The sequence below is a fragment of the Sceloporus occidentalis genome, unplaced genomic scaffold (assembly GCF_023333645.1).
Source record: "Sceloporus occidentalis isolate IW3139 unplaced genomic scaffold, rSceOcc1.0.p SCAF_5, whole genome shotgun sequence".
NCBI lineage: Eukaryota > Metazoa > Chordata > Lepidosauria > Squamata > Phrynosomatidae > Sceloporus > Sceloporus occidentalis.
Genome location: NW_028316985.1, coordinates 161,067,839 through 161,089,778, shown reverse-complemented (window position 1 = coordinate 161,089,778; position 21,940 = coordinate 161,067,839). Strand labels below are relative to the sequence as shown.

General features: G+C 44.8%; 1 protein-coding gene across 1 annotated transcript in view; it reads right to left on the bottom strand.

Annotated features, from left to right (window-relative positions):
• Positions 1-18,693, bottom strand: part of LOC149313045 (pituitary homeobox 2) — a 55,796-nt gene extending 37,103 nt beyond the window's left edge. The window contains exons 1-3 of the mRNA XM_089525964.1: positions 18,097-18,693; positions 11,061-11,116; positions 9,600-9,737 (exon numbers count right to left, since the gene is read on the bottom strand). Coding sequence (XP_089382090.1) covers positions 9,600-9,737; positions 11,061-11,106 — 184 coding nt within the window. The 5' untranslated portion in view covers positions 11,107-11,116; positions 18,097-18,693. The remainder of the gene's footprint in view (positions 1-9,599; positions 9,738-11,060; positions 11,117-18,096) is intronic.
• Positions 18,694-21,940: the final 3,247 nt, after the last annotated feature.

The following is a 21,940-nucleotide window of genomic DNA, read 5'->3' as shown; positions in this document are numbered from 1 at the left end:
TCCACTGGATTTAAGTAGAGGAGTTAACTATTTATTGCAAGAGGAGGAGGGAATTTAATAATAGATTGTGCTTACATGTCTTCCCTGTTGTTGTTAACTGCCCTGGAGTGAAGTTTGCAGGGCTCACAATGACCCTGTGGATGAGAGATCTCCAAGACTCCCTGTCCTCCATTGTCCTGCTCAGGTCCTACAAACTCAGACCCCTGGCCCATTGAGTCCATCAGTCTGGCCTATGGTCTTCCTCTCTTTCTACTGCCTTCCTAGCATTATAGTCTTTTCTTTCTCATACCTTCTCATGTTGTGGCCAAAGTAGGACAGCCTCAATTTAATCGTCTTGACTTCCAGGGAGAATTCAGGCTTGATCTGTTCAAGGATCCATTTGTTTTTCTCTGTGGCTGTCCAAAGTATTCTTAGCACTCTTCTCCAACACCAAATCTCAAATTAGTTTCCCTATGTTTTATTAAAGGGCATTTTTCTTAGATGCAATACCTCTTCATGAATTGTATTTTTTTTTAAAAAAAAGATGATTTTAAGTCTTCCTAATTAAAAGTTTTGGGCTCATACAAATAGCCTCTGGGAAACTGCTCCATTAAGAAGAACCTGAAAATACCCTGATCCCAGTACACAGACCTTAAAGTATGTATGCTACAGCCTGGTTGCTCATTTTCAATATCCTTTGAATTGTTCCCAACCATTTTCTTGGAAGCAAAGCCACTAATTTAATTGGGATGCTTTCCCAAGCCAGAGCCTTTAGGACTGAAATCTGAATACCAGACTCAAAGGTGCAGAAGGAAACATGATGTTAAAAGAGCTTAGAGAAGTTACTTTTTGGGGACTACAAATCTCAATAGCTGTACTGGCTCAGAGATTTTGAGAGGTATAGCATAAACAAGGAAGCTTTTTCATGTTCTCTTCCACTTCCCAGATTCACACTTGCACATATGTCCACCTACTTATATTGCATCTCTCGTTGATGTTGGAATCAAACCATACCTGAAGAACAGGATATAAAAATAATGCATTGTTCATTCCTCCAACATCACAACAAGCAACTTCCCTTCCTTTAAAATCCTTTACAAATCCAGATCTTTCCATAGTGCATCCCATCTTGTCTACTCAAGAGTTCGCTCCTCTGAATTCAAAGAGTTTTATTCCTGATTTACAGAGCAAGCCTAAGTATGTTTATGCAGAGATAAGTCTTGTTAAGAACCTAAATAACTTAAAGGCACCAGATCCTGTCTGACCTTGGTAACTAAATTGTTTCAGCCCTGCTTAGTATTTGGATGGGAGACCACCAAGGAATATTAGATACTGTAGGTGGTATTTCAGAGGAAGGAATGGGCAAAACCACTCCTGAGGATTTAGTGCTGGGGGGAAAACACCTGTGAATTTCGTGAAGCCACCCTAAATTGACAGGTGACTGGAAGGGTAACACAAACACAAATTTCCTTGGGACTGTAACTTAAGTGTGCTACTTTTCTTGGGATTGCAGCCCAACAGTGTGCTACTGGAGGCTTCTGAAAGCTCAAAGTCTGCTGGAAAATCTGAAGGCCCAGACACCAAATATCAGAGGGTATGAGGTATGTAATTGTGCCAGATAAGAAAGAGGAACTTTACATATGGTTAAAAGCACTTCCTTCTTTCTTCTTGCTTCACAAGGTTTCAAGGAGAAGCCTAGTCTTGAATAGAAGTTCAGTGGGTCAACTTAAATCTGGTGAAATAGGATTTGGAGGTGGCTGGAATGTTTCCTTGGTGGAGTCCTAAATTGATGGTTCAGAAGTAAGTCCCATAGAATGCAATGGAAGTTACTCTTCTAGTAAGAGTAGTCTTTAAGGTTGCAGTGGTGGCATTTTCTGCTCATTAGACCAAGGGCTATTTAAGATGTTGTTCTTATAAAGCTCTCTACATACTGCTTAAACAAACCTGATTGGAAGATACCTGGATTTTAAGGCTGAAGTCATATACACAGTGGCTTAGGAGAAAGCCCCAACGAAGGCTATAATATTGTTAGTGCGCTTTCCACAGTGGACACACACAAGTCAAAAGGTAACCCTGGGAAGTCTCTTATCAATTCACAGTGTTAGAGCAATGCTTTCTCAGAAGGAAGCAGGATCCAGGTCAATAAGACCGACTTCTTATAAATTCTGGCTACAGATCCTATTAAATTCTATGGAAATTATGTTAAGAATATTCTCAGATTTCTCACTGGCATCAATGGGGTTTTTGAAAAATGCCTTCCTTTTGCCTGTACCTTTGCCCTATGTTTTTGGGAACAGAATGCTGGAAGAAATGTGCCTTTGGTCTGATAAAAGCACAGCTTTTATACTTTATCAGTTCTGTATTGAAAAGCAGAACTTAGGCAAGTTCCTTGGTTGAACTACAACTCTCCAACCAATACCCCCCCCCCCCCCCAGTCAGAGAGCCAGGGACCAGATTCTGGAGATTATAGTCCAACCAAAGAATTTGCCCAAGCTAGACTTTGCATTTGGATGTTGAAATCTTGGGACAGGAAGCTGGATCATCTTAGCCAAGCAAATCATTTCCTCTTCTTTATCTAACAAAAGAAAGAATGCCACTTCGAAGTTTGCCACTTAAAATTTGTGTCAGATCTTGAATTTTTTAAAAAAAAACACCAATAAACTAAACATTTAAAGGGACAGAGGGGCAACCTTTCAGTCGATCAAAAGACTAAATGCCCAAACACTGCAGTCCTATTTCCCTCCTGCCTTTAGTTTTAGTTGCAAACTTCCCTAAACGCTTAATAATAATAATAATAATAATAATAATAAAACTTTTATTTGTACCCCACTTTTCTGTAAAAGAAAAATCAAAGCGGCTAACAAAGTTTAAAAATCCATCATACAATACCTATTATGTATAATATCACAAAATCCCCCCCTTAAAACAGAATTAAACACATTAGAATTAAAATTATTTAAAAAAATGTTTTGGCTTAAACTTTTAAAAAGAGGACTGTCCTTCTTTAAGTGGCTATGATCCTAGACATACTCATGTCGGAATTAGAGTCTGAAAAAGACAACCACTCCCATGGTCCGTGGCTGATTTAATATTGACCTAAATCTTGACTAAAGTAGATCCATTGGATCATGTTGGAATGGCTCACCATCCAACTATCGGTTGACTGGGGCTACCCAAGTTGGAACTGGGATTCCAGATGCAGTCTGGGGATTTGTGGGTGCTGCATGTTTTTTTTAAAGTAACGCCTGCAAAACCTTAGGTTTATTTCTGAGAGATATCTACTGCAAGGATCTCAGCCAAGGTGTCGGGACTCGACCAAGAAAACGTTGGTACTCCTCCAGCTTTAATAGATTGCATGCGGAGACGCCTAACAACCTTTCATTACGATATATATATACACAAATATTTGCACAAAAACAACCAGTTCCGAATGCGTTTTGTGGAATCTGACAGAGAAATCCTGGGCTGTTGACATACTGCAGCATTAATGTCGTTTGGCACGGCTGTAACAGTCATGGCTCCGTCCTATGGGATCCTGGGATCTGTAGTTTGTTGTCGCACCCAACTACAAATCCTAGAATTCCATCGCATTGAGCCATGGCTGTTAAAACAGTGTCGAACTGCATTAATTTTGCAGTGTAGATGCAGATCTGGGGAGGCTACTCAGGTATAAACCCCAATGAGTTCAATGGGACTGACTTCCAGGTGACTGCGGATAGGATTGCAGCCTTAACGTTGTTTAACTTCTCTTGTTATGTCCTTGTTATGTTTAACTTCTCTCTCTTACTCTCTTAAAGAAAGCTTTGGAGAGCGAAAGTTATTGATGCTCAGTTTCTTGATACCTAGAAACTGCCATAAATGTTGACCCAAAGTTTTAGGAAGCTACTTCCTTTACCTTAAAAAACAAACAAACAAACCAAAAGAAAGTCAGATAAACATATCCTTGCTCCACAACGGGGACTTAATGGATGAAAAGGCAAAGCTCAAGAGAAGTTGCAGGAGACATTTTGAGAGACTGACTGAAAAGAGCAGCCATTAGGATCTCAAATCCAAGCGTCGGCAGAGGCTCAAAAACCCGACACATACAAAATCTCCATTCATTCCAATGGAGCTCCCTTCCCAAGCCAAGGATGGGAAGATAACAGTTGGACTGAATGGTACTTCCAAAGAGTAGAAACACCGTGAACCACTGAGACTTCCGGAGCCAGGTGAAGCTTCCTGTTAATTTCAGTAGGAAGATCTTTTTTCCGACTTAGGTTATGGGACCCTGTGGGTGGCCTTAGGATACCAGCTCAGGGCTACAATTTGACTCATGTTTGCTCAGAAATAAGGACTAGTGGGACTGCTTTCCCGATCATGCTCAGGCTAAAGGGAGTTTAAGATAGTGACAAGCATAGGACCCCCGAGCCTCCAAAGAAACATGTTTAATGCTCACTTATTTCAAGGGGAGTCTCTCCCTGTCAATGACATCTATGGGAATTTGGAAGCGATGGATCACGCCCAACATACCCCTCTTCAAGCAAGAAAGGATCCTAGGAGCTCTCTAATCCAGTATGGAAGGGCATTTATCGATTCAAGAGCACCATCGCTTACAAACTGAATCCTGTTGAAGTCTCTTTCACTTCCATGGGAAGGATTTTAACGGGCCTTTAATGCCCCTATCAAACACAGAAACCATATGGCATGGGTAAGGGTGGGTTGGATCATACCCACAAACAGGTTTTCACAACTGGTTTCCTCTTCCAGATTTTTTTTTTTTACTATACCTCCCATGCTATACAAGCGTTGGCTTTTATGGCTGAGGATGAAGAAAGTTGTAGTCCAAAACAACAGAAGCCTTCAAAATTGGGGAGGGTTGTCCTAAAGGTTTTGATTTCAGCTATGTGGACCGCCTTTGCCTTGGAAGGTATGTTACTATATAGCCCATAAAATGGTTGGTTGACAGTTGTTTAAGTCTTGCTCTGGGCTGCATCTGCATTGCTGAAATAATCCAGTTTGACGTGGTTCTAAGTGTCATGGCTCAATGCTGTGGAATCCCAGGATTTGTAGCTTTGTGAGACCTTTAGCCTTCTAGAACTGATGACACAAAAAACTACAGTCCCCAGAATTACATAGCATTGAGCCATTGCGGTTAAAGCCGTGTCAACTTGTGCAGTGCGGATGCAGCCCTGGAGACTAAAACCGCGCTAAAGCCATGGAAACCCACTCAGTGACTTTGGGCAAGTCACACTCTCTCAGAAGACAATGACAAATCTCCGCTAAATAAATTTCTCCAAAAAACCCCCCCAATGATAGCACCTCCATAAATGAGAGTCGACTGGAAGGCACAGAACAACAAGCACCAACGGTCAGATCTGGAGTATTAAAATACACAGCATAAATATCCAGGGACTCAGCTTTCCCCCCAAACTTTTCACCAAGTATCTGAAGGGATGCAGACTGTCTTCAGGCCGTGATCCTATGTTTACTTTCCTGGGAGTAATTCCCACTGAACTCAATGGGCCTTTCTTCCCAAAAAGAAGAGGATTTCGCAGCAAGAGAGTCATGATGCTGAGACGAAAGCGATGTTGAAATCAAACAAAGTCGCGGTCTGTTTGCCTAGGCATTTCCCTTCTGATTGGAAGGGAGCGAAAGAGAGACCCTCCATCCCCAGAGGATATGGCGCAGGGCAGGAAATGTAACATGTAGGTACAAAACCCCGGGCTCTTCATAAATGCTTAGAAAAACAGGCATTGGTTTCTCCGCAAGGCGAGAGAGAGAGAGAGAGAGAGAGAGAGAGAGAGAGAAGGGTCACAGAGCATGTGAAAAGCCTTCCCGGGGCTGAGCTCCTTTGTTTAGTTCGAAGTCACTTCCATCTGAGCTGAGTGCAACTGAGCATCCTGGAATTACTCGAGGCGGATTAAACGTCCCCTAATGTTCTTCAGAAGGACACAGAAGGCGATTTCCTCATTCTTGGAGACCCTGGACTGAATGGTCATAGAATCATAGAAGAGACCCCAAGGACCATCCAGTTCAGCCCCCTGCCATGCAGGAACTCACAATCAAAGCACCCCCGACAGATGGCCATCCAGCCTCTGTTTAAAGACCTCCAAAGAAAGAGACTCCATCAGTGTTTCCACTGTGGAACAGCTCTTACTCTGAGGAAGTTTCTCCTAACATTGATGTGGAATCTCTTTTCCTGTAGTTTGCATCCATTGCTCCCGATCCTGTTCTCTGGAACAGCAGAAAACAAGCTTGCTCCATCCTCAACGCGACATCCCTTCAAATATTTAAACAAAGCTATCATATCACCTCTTAACCTTCCCTTCGTTCCATTCAAAGTAGACCCATTGAGCCAATTGTTGAAGGAAGAGTCCAGGGCTAGGTAAATCCCATGTATCCAGAAGGTCTACTCGAGTGTGACCCCTATTTCGATTTGAATGGGCTCAAGGGAGCACAGGCGACCAATGCCAAGAACAATTTTGTCCTCAAAAAGTTGTGAATGGCACGGATCCACGGATCAAACTCAGGGTTTGAAACCCTAATCCTGAATGCATGGAAGAGGACCAAAGCATCCTTCCTTCTCATAAGAATGTCGTTTCGTGCCCTGAAACGTGTTTCTGCGCTGCTTCAAAGTGGGTTTGACGTTTAAAACCCTCTTTCACTTAACCGATGGTGCTATAACGATGTCCTAAAGAAAGCCAGCTTTTCTCACTGCAGAAATAATGCACTTTGACACCGCTTTAACGGCAGTGGCTCAGTGCTAAGGAACTGTGGGGATAATAGGGTTTTGTTTGGGGTTTTTTTTGAGACATTTAGCTTCTCTGTCAGAGAGCTGTGGGGCTACAGGAAATTACAGTTCTCATAATTCCATAGCATTGAGCCATGACGGTTAAAGTGGTGTCAAACTGGATTATTTCTGCAATGTGGATGCAACCTTACAGACCTTTTATCAAGAAATAAAAATCCCTGGCTATGAAGATTGCTATTGTACTACTCCCTCCCCTCAAAGCCAGGCATTCCTTTCCAATCCTCTTAATTTCCATAGAAGGTACTTCCAGTAGGGTTGCCAGCCTGAAAACCGGGGAGGGCTCCTGTGCTTTTCATGGTTGTATGGAAGATGAAATTCCAGCAGCCCTTGTGTGTTAAGTGGAAAGGGAAAAGCAACACTTGCTGAGAAGTAGATCCCATTGAGTGTATACTAGGGAATTCTGGGAACTATACTTTTGTGAGGCGTTTAGCCTCCGCTCTGGTGCCACAATAAATTACGATGCCTAGGATTTCCTAGCACTGTGTCAGGGCAGTTAAAGCAGTCTCAAACCGGACCATTCCTGCAGTGTGTTTTGGACCGAAGTTGGTAGAATGAACATCCATAAATTGGAAAGGACTTGAAGGCACACCATCACCACAACAACAGCAACAGCAAGGAGACAAATACTATGGTTGTTGTGTGTCTTCACGCCATTTTCGACTGATAGAGACCCTAAGGAGGACCTAAGGTTCCCTTTTAAACAATGTTTGCCCCAGTTTTCCTCTGAGACTAAGAAAACCTGACTTGCCCAAGTGACTGAGAGGGACTCGAACCCAAGTCTCCCGGAGCTCTTGTCCCGGAGCTCTATTCTGGTGCCACAACCACCTACCATGCCCAGAATCCCATAGCATTGAGCCATGGCAGTTAAAGTGGTGTCACAGCAAATTATTTCTGCAGTGAGGAGGCAGCCTACCAGTCAAATTCAATAATGTGGGTTTATATGCTTCAAGTAACTCAACTGGCACTCAAGGGCCAATAATAATAATAATAATAATAATAATAATAATAATAATAATAAATATATCCGGCCTCTCCCTACGGATCGAGGATCAGGGATTAGAGAACCGTCAGACCCAATTTATTGCTGTGATATGCATGGATCACCCCCTCCCTCTCCTCCACCTTAGTGCAGGTAAAATTTCTGGTTTCGCTAATGCTGTCAATGGGAGCCTCTTCCTCCTCCTAGAACCCAAAGAGGCAATGCTTCTATTGCAAGGTGGCCAGATGCCACCACCGCAAAGGAGGACAAGGCACCGCAAAATGTAGGACCATCAAAGACATTTCCAAAGAAACGCTAAAAACACTACCACAAATATTTATCCACGCTTCTTAGTCATGCTCCGAATGGAGGACATTTTGAAATTCGTCCCGGACAGAAGGCTGGAAATGTAGGACACGTCCGGATAAAGGAGGACGTCTGGCCACCCTGTTCTACTGTGCCTTTTGGATCAGGGACTAAAGTTATGATTTTTTTTTTTTTTGAGATTATAGAGTTGGTTATAACCTTAAGAGTTGGTTATAATCTTTTACTTCAGGACAATGGGATCTACTTTGGAGTAAACACATTCAAGGTAGTTCTGCTACAGAAACAAACGAATTTCTGGGATAGTCTTGTTTCCCCTCCATTCCTGCCATATCCCAAGATGTCCATTCAGTACCTTAGAAACAGATTCTGAGGTATCTATATTGGACTTGCAGCAAAAATGCAACAAAATCCAAAATCCACAAAAGCAGTCATACCTATATTGGGCCAACTCCAAGGTAAATTGGCCAACCTCAATGGGTTGGAAGTCACTTTTCTATTGCTAATGGAGTTGAAATGTTATTAACCTGCCTTTTTTTGCCCCTTTTCCCTAGTTATCATATGTCCAAGAAGGGGGACTGCCCTCTGCCTGCCTTGAGATCCCTCAATATCATCTTATCTGACATCAGAATAACATCTGACACAAAATGTAGGCCTGCGACTGACAACATCCTCACTTCCTTCTCCTGTGACTAACATTGTCATATTTTTCCTTCTTGTATGATTTTTTCTTTGCCTGATGGAGCTTTCAAAGTCTGCAACATGTATTTTCTACCTTTTGGCTGGTCGAATAAATAAATATGTTGTTGTATTTTGCTACAGGGCCAAGGCAGCTACCTCTGGATATGTTTCCTTCTCCTGTATGACTTTTAACATCTTTGCCTGATAAAGAAGCCAAGAGATCATAGTCGCACCTATGAAATTAACTGAAAACTAGAAAGAAGTTGGTAGCATGAGTTTCCTAGACTTGAGCCTAATTCCTCAGAGGCATGTTGAAGAAGCCCGTGAAGCCTGGAATGCTTGCATGATGCATTTTTTGGAGTTGCCCCAGTGAAAGTAAGGCTGCTTTGTGGATGTTGGATTCTGCTGTATTTTTCAGCATCAAAATCCCTCTCCGAATCAACGTTGGCAATCTCAGTATTGCTCACCCTCCCAGTTTCCCATTCAAACCTGAGCAGCAGAGGGCGCTGTTGTACTGCATTTAGGGCCACTCTTTTTTTAGGAGGAAAAACAGAAGGGGGAAAGGATGGGAGAAACGTCTGAACTGGACCAGGACAGACGAGTCACCAGATGGGAAAGAAAGCTCGAAAAGGCAGAGCAGGAGCACTAGGCATTTCCCTTCCTTTGGCACACCATGCACATTTCCCAGCCCTTGCCCAGCTCAAAGCTGTGGCCCATTATTCCCTTGATGGGTGGGATCCTCTCAGGGATGTGATCCTTGCTTGGACACCTGGGGGGGCATCGGGAGTAGGATCGGGTGTGGATCCCGGCAGGAGGCCGACCAAGAAAGGAGCAAAGGCGACTCACCGTTGGCGCCAGCGTGTTGCCTCCCGAACAGTTTGCTGCTGGAAGCTTCTTTCCTGCTCTCAGGAGAATCAGTGAATTCTCCTTTTTTAAGATCGGAGTCTTTGGAGAAAAGGCATTCAACAGCAGAAGGTTGTACCCCTGAGAGGGAAAAGAGAAAGGAGTGGTGCATAGGTGGGGAATTGAGGGGGGGGGGGGGGGGGAGGAGAGTTTTTTCCGAAGAAGGAAAGACAAGATCGACAGACAGGGAAAGAGAGAGGAGAGGGAGAGAGAAAGAAGGAGAAAGAAAGTTTAAAGATAAGGAAGGGGTCTCTAACCTAAACAAGTAGAAATGCCTGGGATGTGGCAACAGAGGGCATTGAATTCTAAGAATTCTGCCCCCCCCCCCCCCCGAACGATGTTATGTGACACTAGAAATTTTGGGGGCAAAAAATTCCTTTTGGGAAGCAAGAGAATTGTCCCTCGGCGGGGCAATGCCCTCCTTTTCCTTCGTGGAGGAGCTCCTGGGAAATGCCCTCCAAGTTCTTGCTAGGCATTCACCAACTCCCCGCTGCCAAGTCCTCCTCAACCCAGGCAATGTTTGCCCTCAAGCTTTGCAGATCTCTGGGGCAGAGAGAAAACGCCGGATCTAACCAGTCCCTCTAAACAAGAGGTGCCATTTCAGAGGGAGGTGCCCCTTGGTTTGAGCCGGAGCGCCAGCAATGCAGCCTTTGGAGAGGGGTGACTCTCAGGCCCAAAACACACTGCAGAAATAATTCAGTTTGAGACCGCTTTAACGGCCCTGGCTCAATGCTAGGAGTTTCTGGAAACTGTAGTCGTGTGAGACATTTAGCCTTCTCTGTCAGAGAGCTCTGGAGCCACAGTAGACTACAATTCCCAAGATTCCCTAGCACTGAGCCAGGGTAGTTAAAGCGATCTCTAACTGGATTGTTACTGTAGTGTGTTTTGGACCTAAGAAACCCAAGGGCGTTGCATCATCCTCAGTAAACCTGGACCCTAAGCGGCTAGTGCGACAATCGCTTCAGATGTCCATAAAATATATCTCGGAGTAGCAGTGAACTGAACCACCTGAACTGAGAATAACCACATCTTGACAAAATGCAGGCCTGCGACTAACATTATTTCCCATCCTTTATAATTTTTCAAACCTTTGCCTGATGGAAGAAGCCAATGGAGCTTCCAAAGCTTGCGACAAACATTTGTGTGCATTTTAGTTGTCCCCCATGAAGGAATCACTGATGTGTGGATTGTGGATATTATTCACTCAGATTCTGAACTCGTTTATGGATTCGGGTGGGATCTCAGAAGTTTTGCTACTGTCTGGGTCCCTTCGTTCAAGAGCATCCCGGGCAGAGAAATTTAAACAGTGGCCGCTGCCAGGGGATTTAAAAAGGAAAGCCAAGCGACAGCAAGCAAACCGTCCTCTTTTAAAGCGCAAAATCGATCAGAAAAGGTCTCTCTTACCTAACTGAACGCAAGCCGATACAAGTTTACGACAGTTGGACTCCATAACCCGTTATCTGCAAAACATTAGACGTATTGAACATTAGGACAGACAAAATGGAAGTCAGGGAAGAACAACCTCAAGCATCGAGAGGAGAGGAGGCCAAAGTGCCCCCCGTCCGTTTTTTTAAAAAAGGTCACTGCCTTTCTTATATTCTGGAGGGCTGAGAGGTGACAGGGATTTGGTGGAGTGGAATAATAAATCCACATTTACTTCAGAGCAAACCTGTGCAAGAGACCTTTCCTTCTTCTATATTTAAATGCGGGGGGGGGGGGGGGGAAGACACTTCTGCAGACATTCCCAGTCCATGGAAATGAAATATGTCTCTTTAATTCAATTTAAGGCTTCCACCCCCCCTTCAGCCCCCCTCCTTCTGGATGTTTGGGTTTTCATGAAAATGAAGGCGATTCGCACCCATCCAGCTGTTTTTCAATTCTGATTTTTTAAATTCTTGTGCTGGGAAAACTAAATAGACACACCGCACAGACCTGATTCTAGTGCAATACTATCACACTGTACCAAGTTTGGAGCTTTGGACCGTCATTGATTCGGATTCTTATTCAGGAAGCTGTCCTTGGTTAAGGTGACACCTTTCGTTGTTATAATTTTTATTTTGATGCAAAAACATCATGCATATTCCTGCTCCGACTTCTGGGGTTCTTTCTTACTTGACAAACCATCCCATCTAGCAAACGTTTTAGGGGAAATAAAGTTATTAATGGGGGCAGGAGAGGGACTGGACTTCCCTTTGCATATTTTTTTTTAATTTATTTTTTAAAGGATGCGGTAGTTGGACATATTTGCAAATAAAAATGTTAAGGTACCAAAAACAGTCATGGCAATGGCCAGGCTATCTATCTGCCTTGCCTCCACCTTGGCTGGGGAGAAAGCCAGAGGAAATAGCTGGGCTCAGGCTTTTTAATTAAAATGCTAGGGAAGGAGGCTTAGCCTCGGCCTCTTTCGAAAACAGCTCGGTTCAGTTTACCTAACCAACCTGAAATGTTAACTAAACACAAAACGGCACACAACCGAAGCCTGCCCCTGCGAAGAATCCTAACTTCTTTTCAGATCCTTTGTCCTAAAGATCGGCTTGAGGGGAGTCTGTCCTCTGATTCTAAAGGCTTCTAAAATGCATCCACACTGGATAAATAATCCGGTTTGACCCCGCTTTAACTGTCCTGCCTCAATGCCATGGAATTCTGGGAATTGTAGTTGGTCCACATATACCTTAAGTCCCCCCCCAACAACAACCTATGAAGAAATATATGAATTTTGGATAGTTTTTTTTCCTGAAAAATAAAGGACCAAACAAAATCCTCATTCATCCCTATACTGAGGCTGTATCTGCACTGCAGAAACAATCCAGTTTAACTGCCACGGCCCAGTGCTACGGAATTCTGGGAATTGTAATTTTGTGAGACATTTAGTCTCCTGTGTCAGAGAGCTCTGGTGCTACAACAAACTGCAGTTCCCAGAATTCCGTACCATTGACCCAGGACAGTTAAAGCGGGGTCAAACCGGGTTATTTCAGCAGTGTGGAGGCATCCCTAGACATCCATAAGCACAAAGGCGGCAAAGCGGTGGATTTACGCAGAAGCCAGTGCCAGGAAACGTAAGGGCACCCTACTTTTTCAAGTAAGGGATTTCCTTTCCACTCAGCCCGATCCTAGAAATGCTCGAAATACTGGAAACAAATCCAGGGTCCAGCTGCTTGGAGTCGAAGAAGCTGAGGAAAGGCGTCCTCTTTGTCTGATTTAAGGCTTTGAACAATTGCTTTAATTTTTACAATAAGGACGAGGGAAGAGAAGGGATTTTCAACTTTGCTCTTTCCATTTTAGTGGGGTTAGGGAAAGCTGTTTTCTTGGAAACTGGCCAGAGAGTCCCTCTTTCCAGTGTGTGCTGGTGTGTGTGTGTGTGTGTGTGTGTGTGTGTATTTAAATTTTACAAATATATAAAATTTGCAAGTATATTTTTAGACCATAGAGCGGGCGCTTACTAGCTCTGATATCCTTAAAAAGAGGGAATGAGACAGATAGAGTTTGTTTTTTTAAAGACAAAAATGGCATTTGACGGTGTTTGCGCTGCTCTTATTTTTGGCTTTAATGCCATACTTGGTCCCTGTGTGCCTTCAAATCGTTTTCGAATTAGGGTTCCCTTATCACGGGTTTTTTATTTTTGGGCAAGATTTGTCCAGAAGGTGGGCTTTCTTCTGCTTTCTTCTGAGGCTGAGAGAGTGTTTAAGGAGTATACACACACACACACACACACACACACACACACACACACACACACACGGAGGCCTACATACATAAAGATATGCATTCTCTTTTTCATATATGACTTTACATATGTATGAATTAATTTAATCCCGAAGGCGTTTGTGTGTACAAGTGGCCAGTTGCCTAAATGGCGAGTTGCCTAAATGGTTTTAATTCGAATACTTTCAAAAAAACTTTGGGCCTGTTTTTAACTCCTCTAAGTTTTTATTGTTATTTCCCTATGTTTTGTAAAGCGCCTGGAGGCCCAGTTTGGAAACAAGGGCGGTAGAAATAAAGCGAGGGATGGATGGAAGTTTTTCTGCAGTCGATAGGAAACGGAGCATGGCTTCTCCGACAATTCTTTTTATGCGATTACATATTTGTATATTTATGTTTTTGTATTTTTTCATAAATATTTGTAACTCATATTTAGATGCCTCTGGTGCAAATTTTACTGCTCTATGACTGTAATGAACAATATCTATCTATCTATGATAGGAAATGGGGTGCTTCTGGTCTTAGGCAGGAGTAAGGCGGTAGGAACAGAAGTAGGACCTCTCAGAGCCTCTTGTGTATCTTCGCAGGGGTTGACTCCTGTGTGTGTGCGTTTGTGTGTATGTTAGGATGAAGGATGGAGAGGGCTGAGGAGGTTGACCTATACCGTTTCCTTACTAACTGGAGTTTCCATCCTGCCTTTGAGTAAAGGAAGGCCCATTGCTGAAGGCCGCCTGAGACCAGGATCTGAGATGCCACTTCTGTGAAATTCAAGATTTTAGTCATTCTAAGGTTTTTTTAAAAAAGAAAATAAAATGAAGAGGGAAGGGAAGGAAGGAAGGAAGGAAGGAAGGAAGGAGGGGGGGGGGGATCGCAGGATTAGTGCCTGATTGAGATGTCTGTTCGGGAGATATTACAAAAATCATTATCAGCGCTCTCTTACTAACTCGATATGAAGTAACACAGATGGGATTTTATTAGCCCAGGCTTCCAATGTTTACTTATGATAATTTGGGTGGAAAATTTGCATGTCATCATCGTTGGGAGTAATTCTCTCAACCCCCCCTTTCTTTCTTTCTTTCTTTCTTTCTTTTTTCGAAAGCCCACCTCTCCTATTTCCATGAGTTCAGGGGCTCCCCTTCTTAGTCGGTGCTTATATCGTTACCGAGTAGATAAATATAAATATCCTGGCGAAGCTGGCTAAGATTTGAGGAAAGAAAGAGCCCTGTCCAGAAATAAAATGAATATAAGTAACTAAATGCAAATAATCCCTGCCTTCAACGGTGAGGAGGAGAAAAGCCGCAAAGAAGAAGAAGAAAAATACTACATAATTAAGAATATCCAAATCTTGAGCAGGTTTTCTTGCAATTGTCTTCGTACAGATTATTTGCTGCAATTTGGAATTTATATATATTCAATTAAAGGCAGGCAATCGGTGGCTTTTCAAATGAGGAGCGAGAAAAGTCTCATGGACCTTTGGGCCAAACTTCCCTTGATTGCAGAAATAACCCAGTTTGAGACTGCTTTAACTGCCCTGGCTCAATTCTAGGGAATTCTTGTGAGACATTTAGCCTTCTCTGTCAGATGGTTCTGATGCCACATTAAACTACACTGGATTAAATTCAAAGACATAGGGGCAAAACACACGGCAGAAATAATCCTGTTTGAGACCGCTTGAACTGCCCTGGCTCAATGCTAAGGAATCTTGGGGACTGTAGTTTTGTGAGACCTTTAGCCTTCTCTTTCAGAGAGTTCTGGGCCCAGGATTCCCTAGCACTGAGCCCGGGGCTGTTCAAGCGGTCTCAAACTGGGTTAATTCTGCAGTGTGGATTGATGCGTTCCAGGTTAGCTGCAGGATTCTAATAGGACCAGATTGACTGCTATTCCAAGCTGCAGAGACCCGAGGAAAAGGAGTGTATGGGACGCCTTTGCAATCCTGAGGCCTAATATATATAAATTGTGGGGAAATTATATGGGAAGGGAATTTAGAAACTCCTCCATGCCTTTCTGATGGCCCTCCAACCGGTTCTGTCAAGACAAACCTCGCATATGACAAATTCGGCCTCCCAACCCCAAGGCCCGTCTTGAGGGCTAATTTATCTAACAAATTGAGACGTACAACTTCTTTCCTCCTCCTCTTTTTCTCTCGGAGGCCTCCTTTGCCTCCCAAAATTATGACACTGGTTTACCACCCTTCCTTAAAAACACATGCCAGAAACTTCAGCGGCCTCCAAGGCTCACCTTTCTCTACTTTATTTCAAAAATAAATAAATGAATGAATAAAAATCCTTTGGCAAGATAGACATTCATATTTGGATGTGAATATGAATACGGTCAACATGGTTATGAATATTTGATCCCAGGCTTGATGGGGCTCTGGAGTAGGAAAGACGGGTTGCAAGACAAGCCTAACCTGGTTTATGGGGAAGGAAATTCCCCAGGGATTTTTTTGGTCCTGTAAAGGATTGCCAAAGGAAAACCGATTCTTAAAGACTCAGCTCCCTCTGCCTATACACTCATTTATACCTGAATTCAAGTAGCTATGAGAAATATATATAGTCCAAAACACACTGCACAAATAATCCAGTTTGAGACCACTTTAATTGCCCTAGTTCAATGCTAGCCGATTCTGAGAATTGTAATTTTGTGAGACATTTAGCCTTCTCTGTTTGAGAGCTCTAGTGGCACAATAAACTACAGTTCCCAGGATTCCCTAGCTCTGAGCTAGTTAAGGAAGCCTCAAACTGGATTATTTCTGCAGTGTATTTGGATCAAACACACACACACACACACACACACGTAGATACAGTCATATGTATGCATTCTCTTTTTTCCTATATGACTTTAAATATGTATGAATAGATTTAATTTAGGTGCTGTTGACAGGCGTTAAAAGGGATGAAAATACCTGGCCCCTTTGCATGGAAAAGGTGGGGAGTTTTCAGAAGTTATGTCCCTCCATATTAACACGAAGCGCCTATGGTAAACCGATTTACCCAATCATCGATCTAATCATAAATAAAATAGAACAGAATCTTTATTGCGGTCAGATCTAATCCTGAGACTTTCCCTCCCTAAACCTTGTGAGTACTAGATCTATGCGCCTTTCCAAACCCAAATCTCTGGCCCAGTTTCCCTGATCACTTTTTATTTTATCTTCTTGGGCGGCAGTGAAATTTCCTGTGTTAAATATATTGTGAGCCATAGAGGATATAGTCAATGGGATCATAAATGCTGGGGACATCCAAAGAAGATGTCTGATCACATACTAGAAAGTAGGATTTGGAGGAAGGTTGTAGGAGGTGACTCCTAAACGAAATTGGACTGGGACTTGTTTAAGGGCCCAAACCAGCAAATCTTATACACATCCAATTATTTGAACTCAATGATTGCTATTTTTCCTGCAAAGTCACTGAGGTAAAAAGAATTGGCGGAGAAAGTTTCAAAGCCTAATAATTAGGGTTTTTTTTTAAATAGTAGGTTATTTTAGGTGTTCTGAAAACTATTGGGACGAACAAGTTCAGCGGAAAGATGTGCCGTTCACTTCACTACAAAGAAACTTTTGCAAAGCTGGGCAAACCCCATAAGAAAGTACGACCCCTTTCTCACTCCTCCTCTTTTTAAATCTAACCCCTTCTTTAATGCGATTTAATTAAATTAGTTCAACATATTTCAAGTCAGATATGAAAAAGAGAATGCATATGAGTATATGTCTGTACATATTTGTATGGGTTTTTTTAAAAAAATAAAAACAAACTTTTCCCAAAATCAAATAATAATAATAATAATAATACCGGAAAATGAGGCCGCTTTTTTGCAGACTGCTAAGGGCCAGGGAAAGAAAAACAAGTATCAAAGTTTTGGAGAAAAGTGTGTACGCGTGTGTTTGCGTGCCTTAAAAATACACTCCGACAGAAGAAGAAGATCAACATACACGAATGTTAATACTCTGTGCCTAGTTAGCGCTAAATAATCTGTTGGCCTGCAGTGGAAATATTAAGAGGCATCGCTCTGGCTCTCCTAACGACAGGAGGAGCGATGGCTCTCTTACTATTCTCTTTCCTGTTTTTATTCCGGTTCCAGGAGCGGAGTAATTTATTATACATTTCTTTCGGGATCGGCCTCGTTCAGGACTGGTTGTCGCCCCAGTCGCTAACTTCAACGGCTAGAAAGCCGTTGGAAAAACACTGAATTTGCAAAAGGGGGGAAAGGCCTGAGGATCAGGCCTTCCTCTCAACTCCCCTAAATAATCCCCCTTCCTTCCTTCCTTCCTTCCTTCCTTCCTTCCTTCCTTCCTTCTTTCCTTTCTTGCCCTTGAGTTCCCTATTGGAGCATCTGGTCTCTCCCCCCGCCGTTCCTCAAGGCCAGTCTTCCCCAGATGTCTTTGCAAGGAAAGAAACTCTGGTTAAAAATGCTGGGGAAGGAGGAAGGGAAGGGGGGGGGGGGGAGAAGACAAATGAAGGGAAGGAGGGAAAAGAAATACAGAAAGGAAAGAAACGCCTGCACCCCCGACCGCGATTTATAACTGGGGGAAATAATAAACAAACGGCGCGCGCACACACACACACACACAGGCAAGCCCTGGGTCTGGTGTCCCGGCGGCCCCTTTGGGCTGGAGCCCCACAAATCACCCTTCGGGAGGCCCGGCCCCGAGTGGAACCAATCGCCCGACTCGCATTGTCTCACACCGCGGAGAAGGGGCCTGGGAGCCTGTGTGTTGTGTGGGAGGAAGGGGGGCGCTTACCGGGGCTCCTTCGGGAGCGCTCCTCTGCTGCTGAGCCTCCGCGGGGGGGTGGGGGGGTCTTCTCTCTTGCCTTCTTGCGCTGGAAGCCAGGGGCTGGAAGAGGACCGAGGAGGAGGAGGAGGAGGAGGAAAGCTCGCTTCGGACGGAGCCCCCCCAACCTCCCAGGCCGGGCTGGGATGGGACGGGACGGGGCGGGCGAGGAGTACAGGCCGGGAGGAGATTCCCTTCCTCTGGCCCCGCAGGAGAGAAGCAGGGTGGGCTCCTGGCTGGCAAGCCGCTCCGTCGAGGAGGAGGAGGAGGAGGGATGGATAGAAGGCAGGCCTTGGATGGCGCGGCTGCGGGACCCCTCAGGGCAGACTCTCCTCCTCTTCCTCTTCCTCTTCCTCTTCCTCTGGCCGGTCTGAGTCTGGACCTGGGTTCTGGGTCTGTGCTGGGGCTCTCCTTCTCCTTCTCGGCTTGGTCTGAGTCTCGCCTTCGGCTGGGGAGCCGCCTGACGTCAGCAGAGATTCCACCAAACTCCCTGCCGACCCCCAAAGCAGACCCAGAGAGAGAGAGAGAGAGAGAGAGAAGGAAGGAAGGAAGGAAGGAAGGAGGGGAGGAGAAAGAGAGAGAGAGGGAGGGTGAGAGACGGGAAGGAGGGAAGAAGAGAAGAGCAGGGGCCGCTCAGCCCGGACCCAGGTAGCGGGGAGGAGATCTAGGGCAGAGGAAAAGAGAAAAGGGGTGGTGGGGGGGAGACACACGTCGGCTTGGGGGGGGCAGGTCTGAAGCGGGGGTTAGACTTGGTTGATGCGGTGGGGAGGAGATCTGGGGCAGAGGGAGAGAGGGGGCACACACGTCGGGTGCAGAGAGGGACAGATCTGAAGGGGAAGAGAGAGAGGGACACACGTCGGATTGGGGGGGCAGATCTAAAGGGGGGCTAGACTAGGCTGATGCGATGAGGAGGAGATCTGGGGAAGAGGAGGAGGGAGCGGGGGACACACGTCGGATGGGGGCAACAGATCTGAAAGGGGTAGTTAAACCGGGCTGATGTCGTGGGGAGAAGCTCTGGGGCAGAGAAAGAAAGAGAGGGGGAGACACACGTCAGATGGGGGGGAGATTTGAAGAACTAGGGTGGTTTAGACGGGCAGATGCAGTGGGACAGAGAAAAGGGAAGAAATTTAAAGTGGGGGGTTTAGATTGGGCTGAGGCGGCGGGGAGGAGATCTGGGACAGAGAAAGAGACGGGGAGGGGCATACGTCGGGACAGATCTGAAGAGTGGAGAGGGGTCTAGACGTCTAGGTCGGACAACCCTGAGGTAGCCAGATGGCGACGAGGCGAGAGAGAGAGAGAGAGAGAGAGAGAAAGGGAAAGCCGTCCCTAGGCCTGAAGGGGACTGACGCCTCCTCCGCCTTGCAGGAATAACACATTTTGACATCCCTTTAACTGCCCTGTCCGCATGCTATGGATTTGTGGGGATTGGAGTGGGTTGTGTGGCCAGCAAAGCTTTCCTCCTGGCCAGTTGACCCAAATCCCTCACTAGACGGTTGAGGAAGGAGGGCAAAAAAAGGGGGGTAGTGGCTACCAAGTCCTTCAGGGCTGACGCCTCCTTGAACTTGCTGGCTTTCCAGGGAACCTCCTTTCCCTCCCCCCCACTCCCTGGAGCTTTTCTCTGTGGCCACAACAAACTACACTTCCCAGAATTCTATAGCATGGAGCCAGGGCAGTTAAAGCGGTCTCAACGTGGATTATTTCTGCAGTGTGTTTTGGACCACACACACACACACACACACACACACACCATACATACATACTCTTATGCATTCTCTTATTTTCCTATGTGACTTTAAATATGTATGAATGAATTTTGTTTAGGTGGTGTTGGTCTGCAGTGTGTTGTTTTGGGCCAGTGAACGGGAAAGTAGTGGAGCATCAGGAGGGAGGGAGGGAGAGAGAGAGAGAGAGAGGAGAAGAAATAAGAATGGAGGACTCTTTCTTTCTTTCTTTCTTTCTTTCTAACCTTCCTTCCTTTTCTCTCTCTCTCTCTCTTTCATACACACACTCTCTCAGAAATCTATTTGCTTTCTCTGTTAAACTAAGACCCCTCCCCCTCCACCAGTAAATCCAGTGCGAAAGATAGAATCGAGAGCAACAAAGGCTGGCAGAAAGGGAAAGTATGTGGCCATTCGTAGCGAAAGTTGGTGGTGCAAGGCCCCCCAGAGGCCAAAGGGAAAGGAGAGATCAAGACCCCCCCTAATCCCAGCTGTGGGGTGGATCAGGGGCTAGGAGGGCTGGAATCAAGGAGAAGCCAGGAAAGCCTCTCCAGTCTCCGGAGTTCAAAGTCAAGTCGCAGGAAAGGAAGAACGACCCAAGAAAGGATGGGAGAGTCCTCCAGTGGGCGAGTCGGGGGTCGAGGGCTGGCTAGAGAAGAGAAGCAGCCCAGCCTGGTTAGGCACTTTGAAAGGAAGGCTTGAGAGGGGGCCCCGCCAGAAGCCCAAAGGCTCGAGTTTCTGCCGCTGCCTGTGGCACCCACCGGGTTCACGCGGGGTCAGGATCACTCCTTTTTTCACCCGAAGAGATGGAGGCCAAAAGGGGTGGGTTGGGGGGACGGACGGTGGGTCTCAGGACAGAGGGAGGGAAAGAAACTCTTTTCTACGCCTTCCAGCGAGATCTACCCCCAAAACACGATTTATTTCTGCTGCCGTCCTAAGCAGGCTGCATCAGCATTCTAGTAATAATCCGGTCTGAGACCACTTTAGCTGCCATGGCTCAATGCTATGGAATTCTGGGGATTGTAGTTGGAGCTCTGATCTGCCACAACCAACTACAGTCCCCATAATTCCATAGCATTGAGCCAGGGCAGTTAAAGTGGTCACAGATCGGATTATTATTACAATGTGGATGCAGCCCTAATCCTAGTTGAGCATAACGTCTTGGGAAACCTGCCCAGACCCGGGCTACATACAATCCCTTCTTTCCTATCAACCATAAATAAATTGTTTTAAACCATGGTTGTTCCTTACTATCCTCACCCATGCTCCCTCCCCCTTAAATATGCTGTTAGGATATAAATGTGGCTGAATGGGTTTCAGAGCATTAAAATGTGGCCCCAAACCCTAAAATGATTTTTATTTTTATTTGCTCTGTATTTGGTACTGATGTTCCAAAGTGGTACAAACTAAGGTCCCCCCCCCCCACCGTGTTTTTACTTCGTGTTATGAAAAGAAGAGAAGCTTTGCTTTCAGAGACCCTTTTAAAAACTGAGTTCTCCGTTTTAAAGTTCAGAAACCCGCGACCTCCCTCGATTTATGGCGATTAAATAAATAAATAAATAAACACCACATTATTTAAAAATAAAAATGAAAGATGGTTATTTGAGATTGCTTTATCCTCCACTGGAAAAGGGATCAAAATTGGAAATGGAAATAAATGGATACCATTGTGATTCTTTCTGGGACTCCAATCCTAAGGGCACGTGGCTTGCTTTCGATATGAATGGTTAGGATCTCGCCCTAAGCTTTGATAACACACAAACTTCCCTCCCTATGTTGCTAAATGTATTGACACATCCCCCATAAACCTCAGGCAAAATTACACAGAAGGTAACCTCACTGAAATCAATAGGACTTATGAAATGTGTAAATGGCTAGGTATGGGGTTATAAATCAAGAAGAAAAAAAATTGAGTTGGGTAGGGGGGAAAATTGTTTTCCCATGGATAATCTTAATACCCCTAAGAGCTGACATGCCAAAGCAAAAGATCATGTTGGAGCTACTATGACCCCTCATTGTTTTAGGAAGAGATCATGTTAAGATGAGGCTACTACTATAGGAAGGGGTGAGACAAGGAATCGGGGTAGCCCAACAAT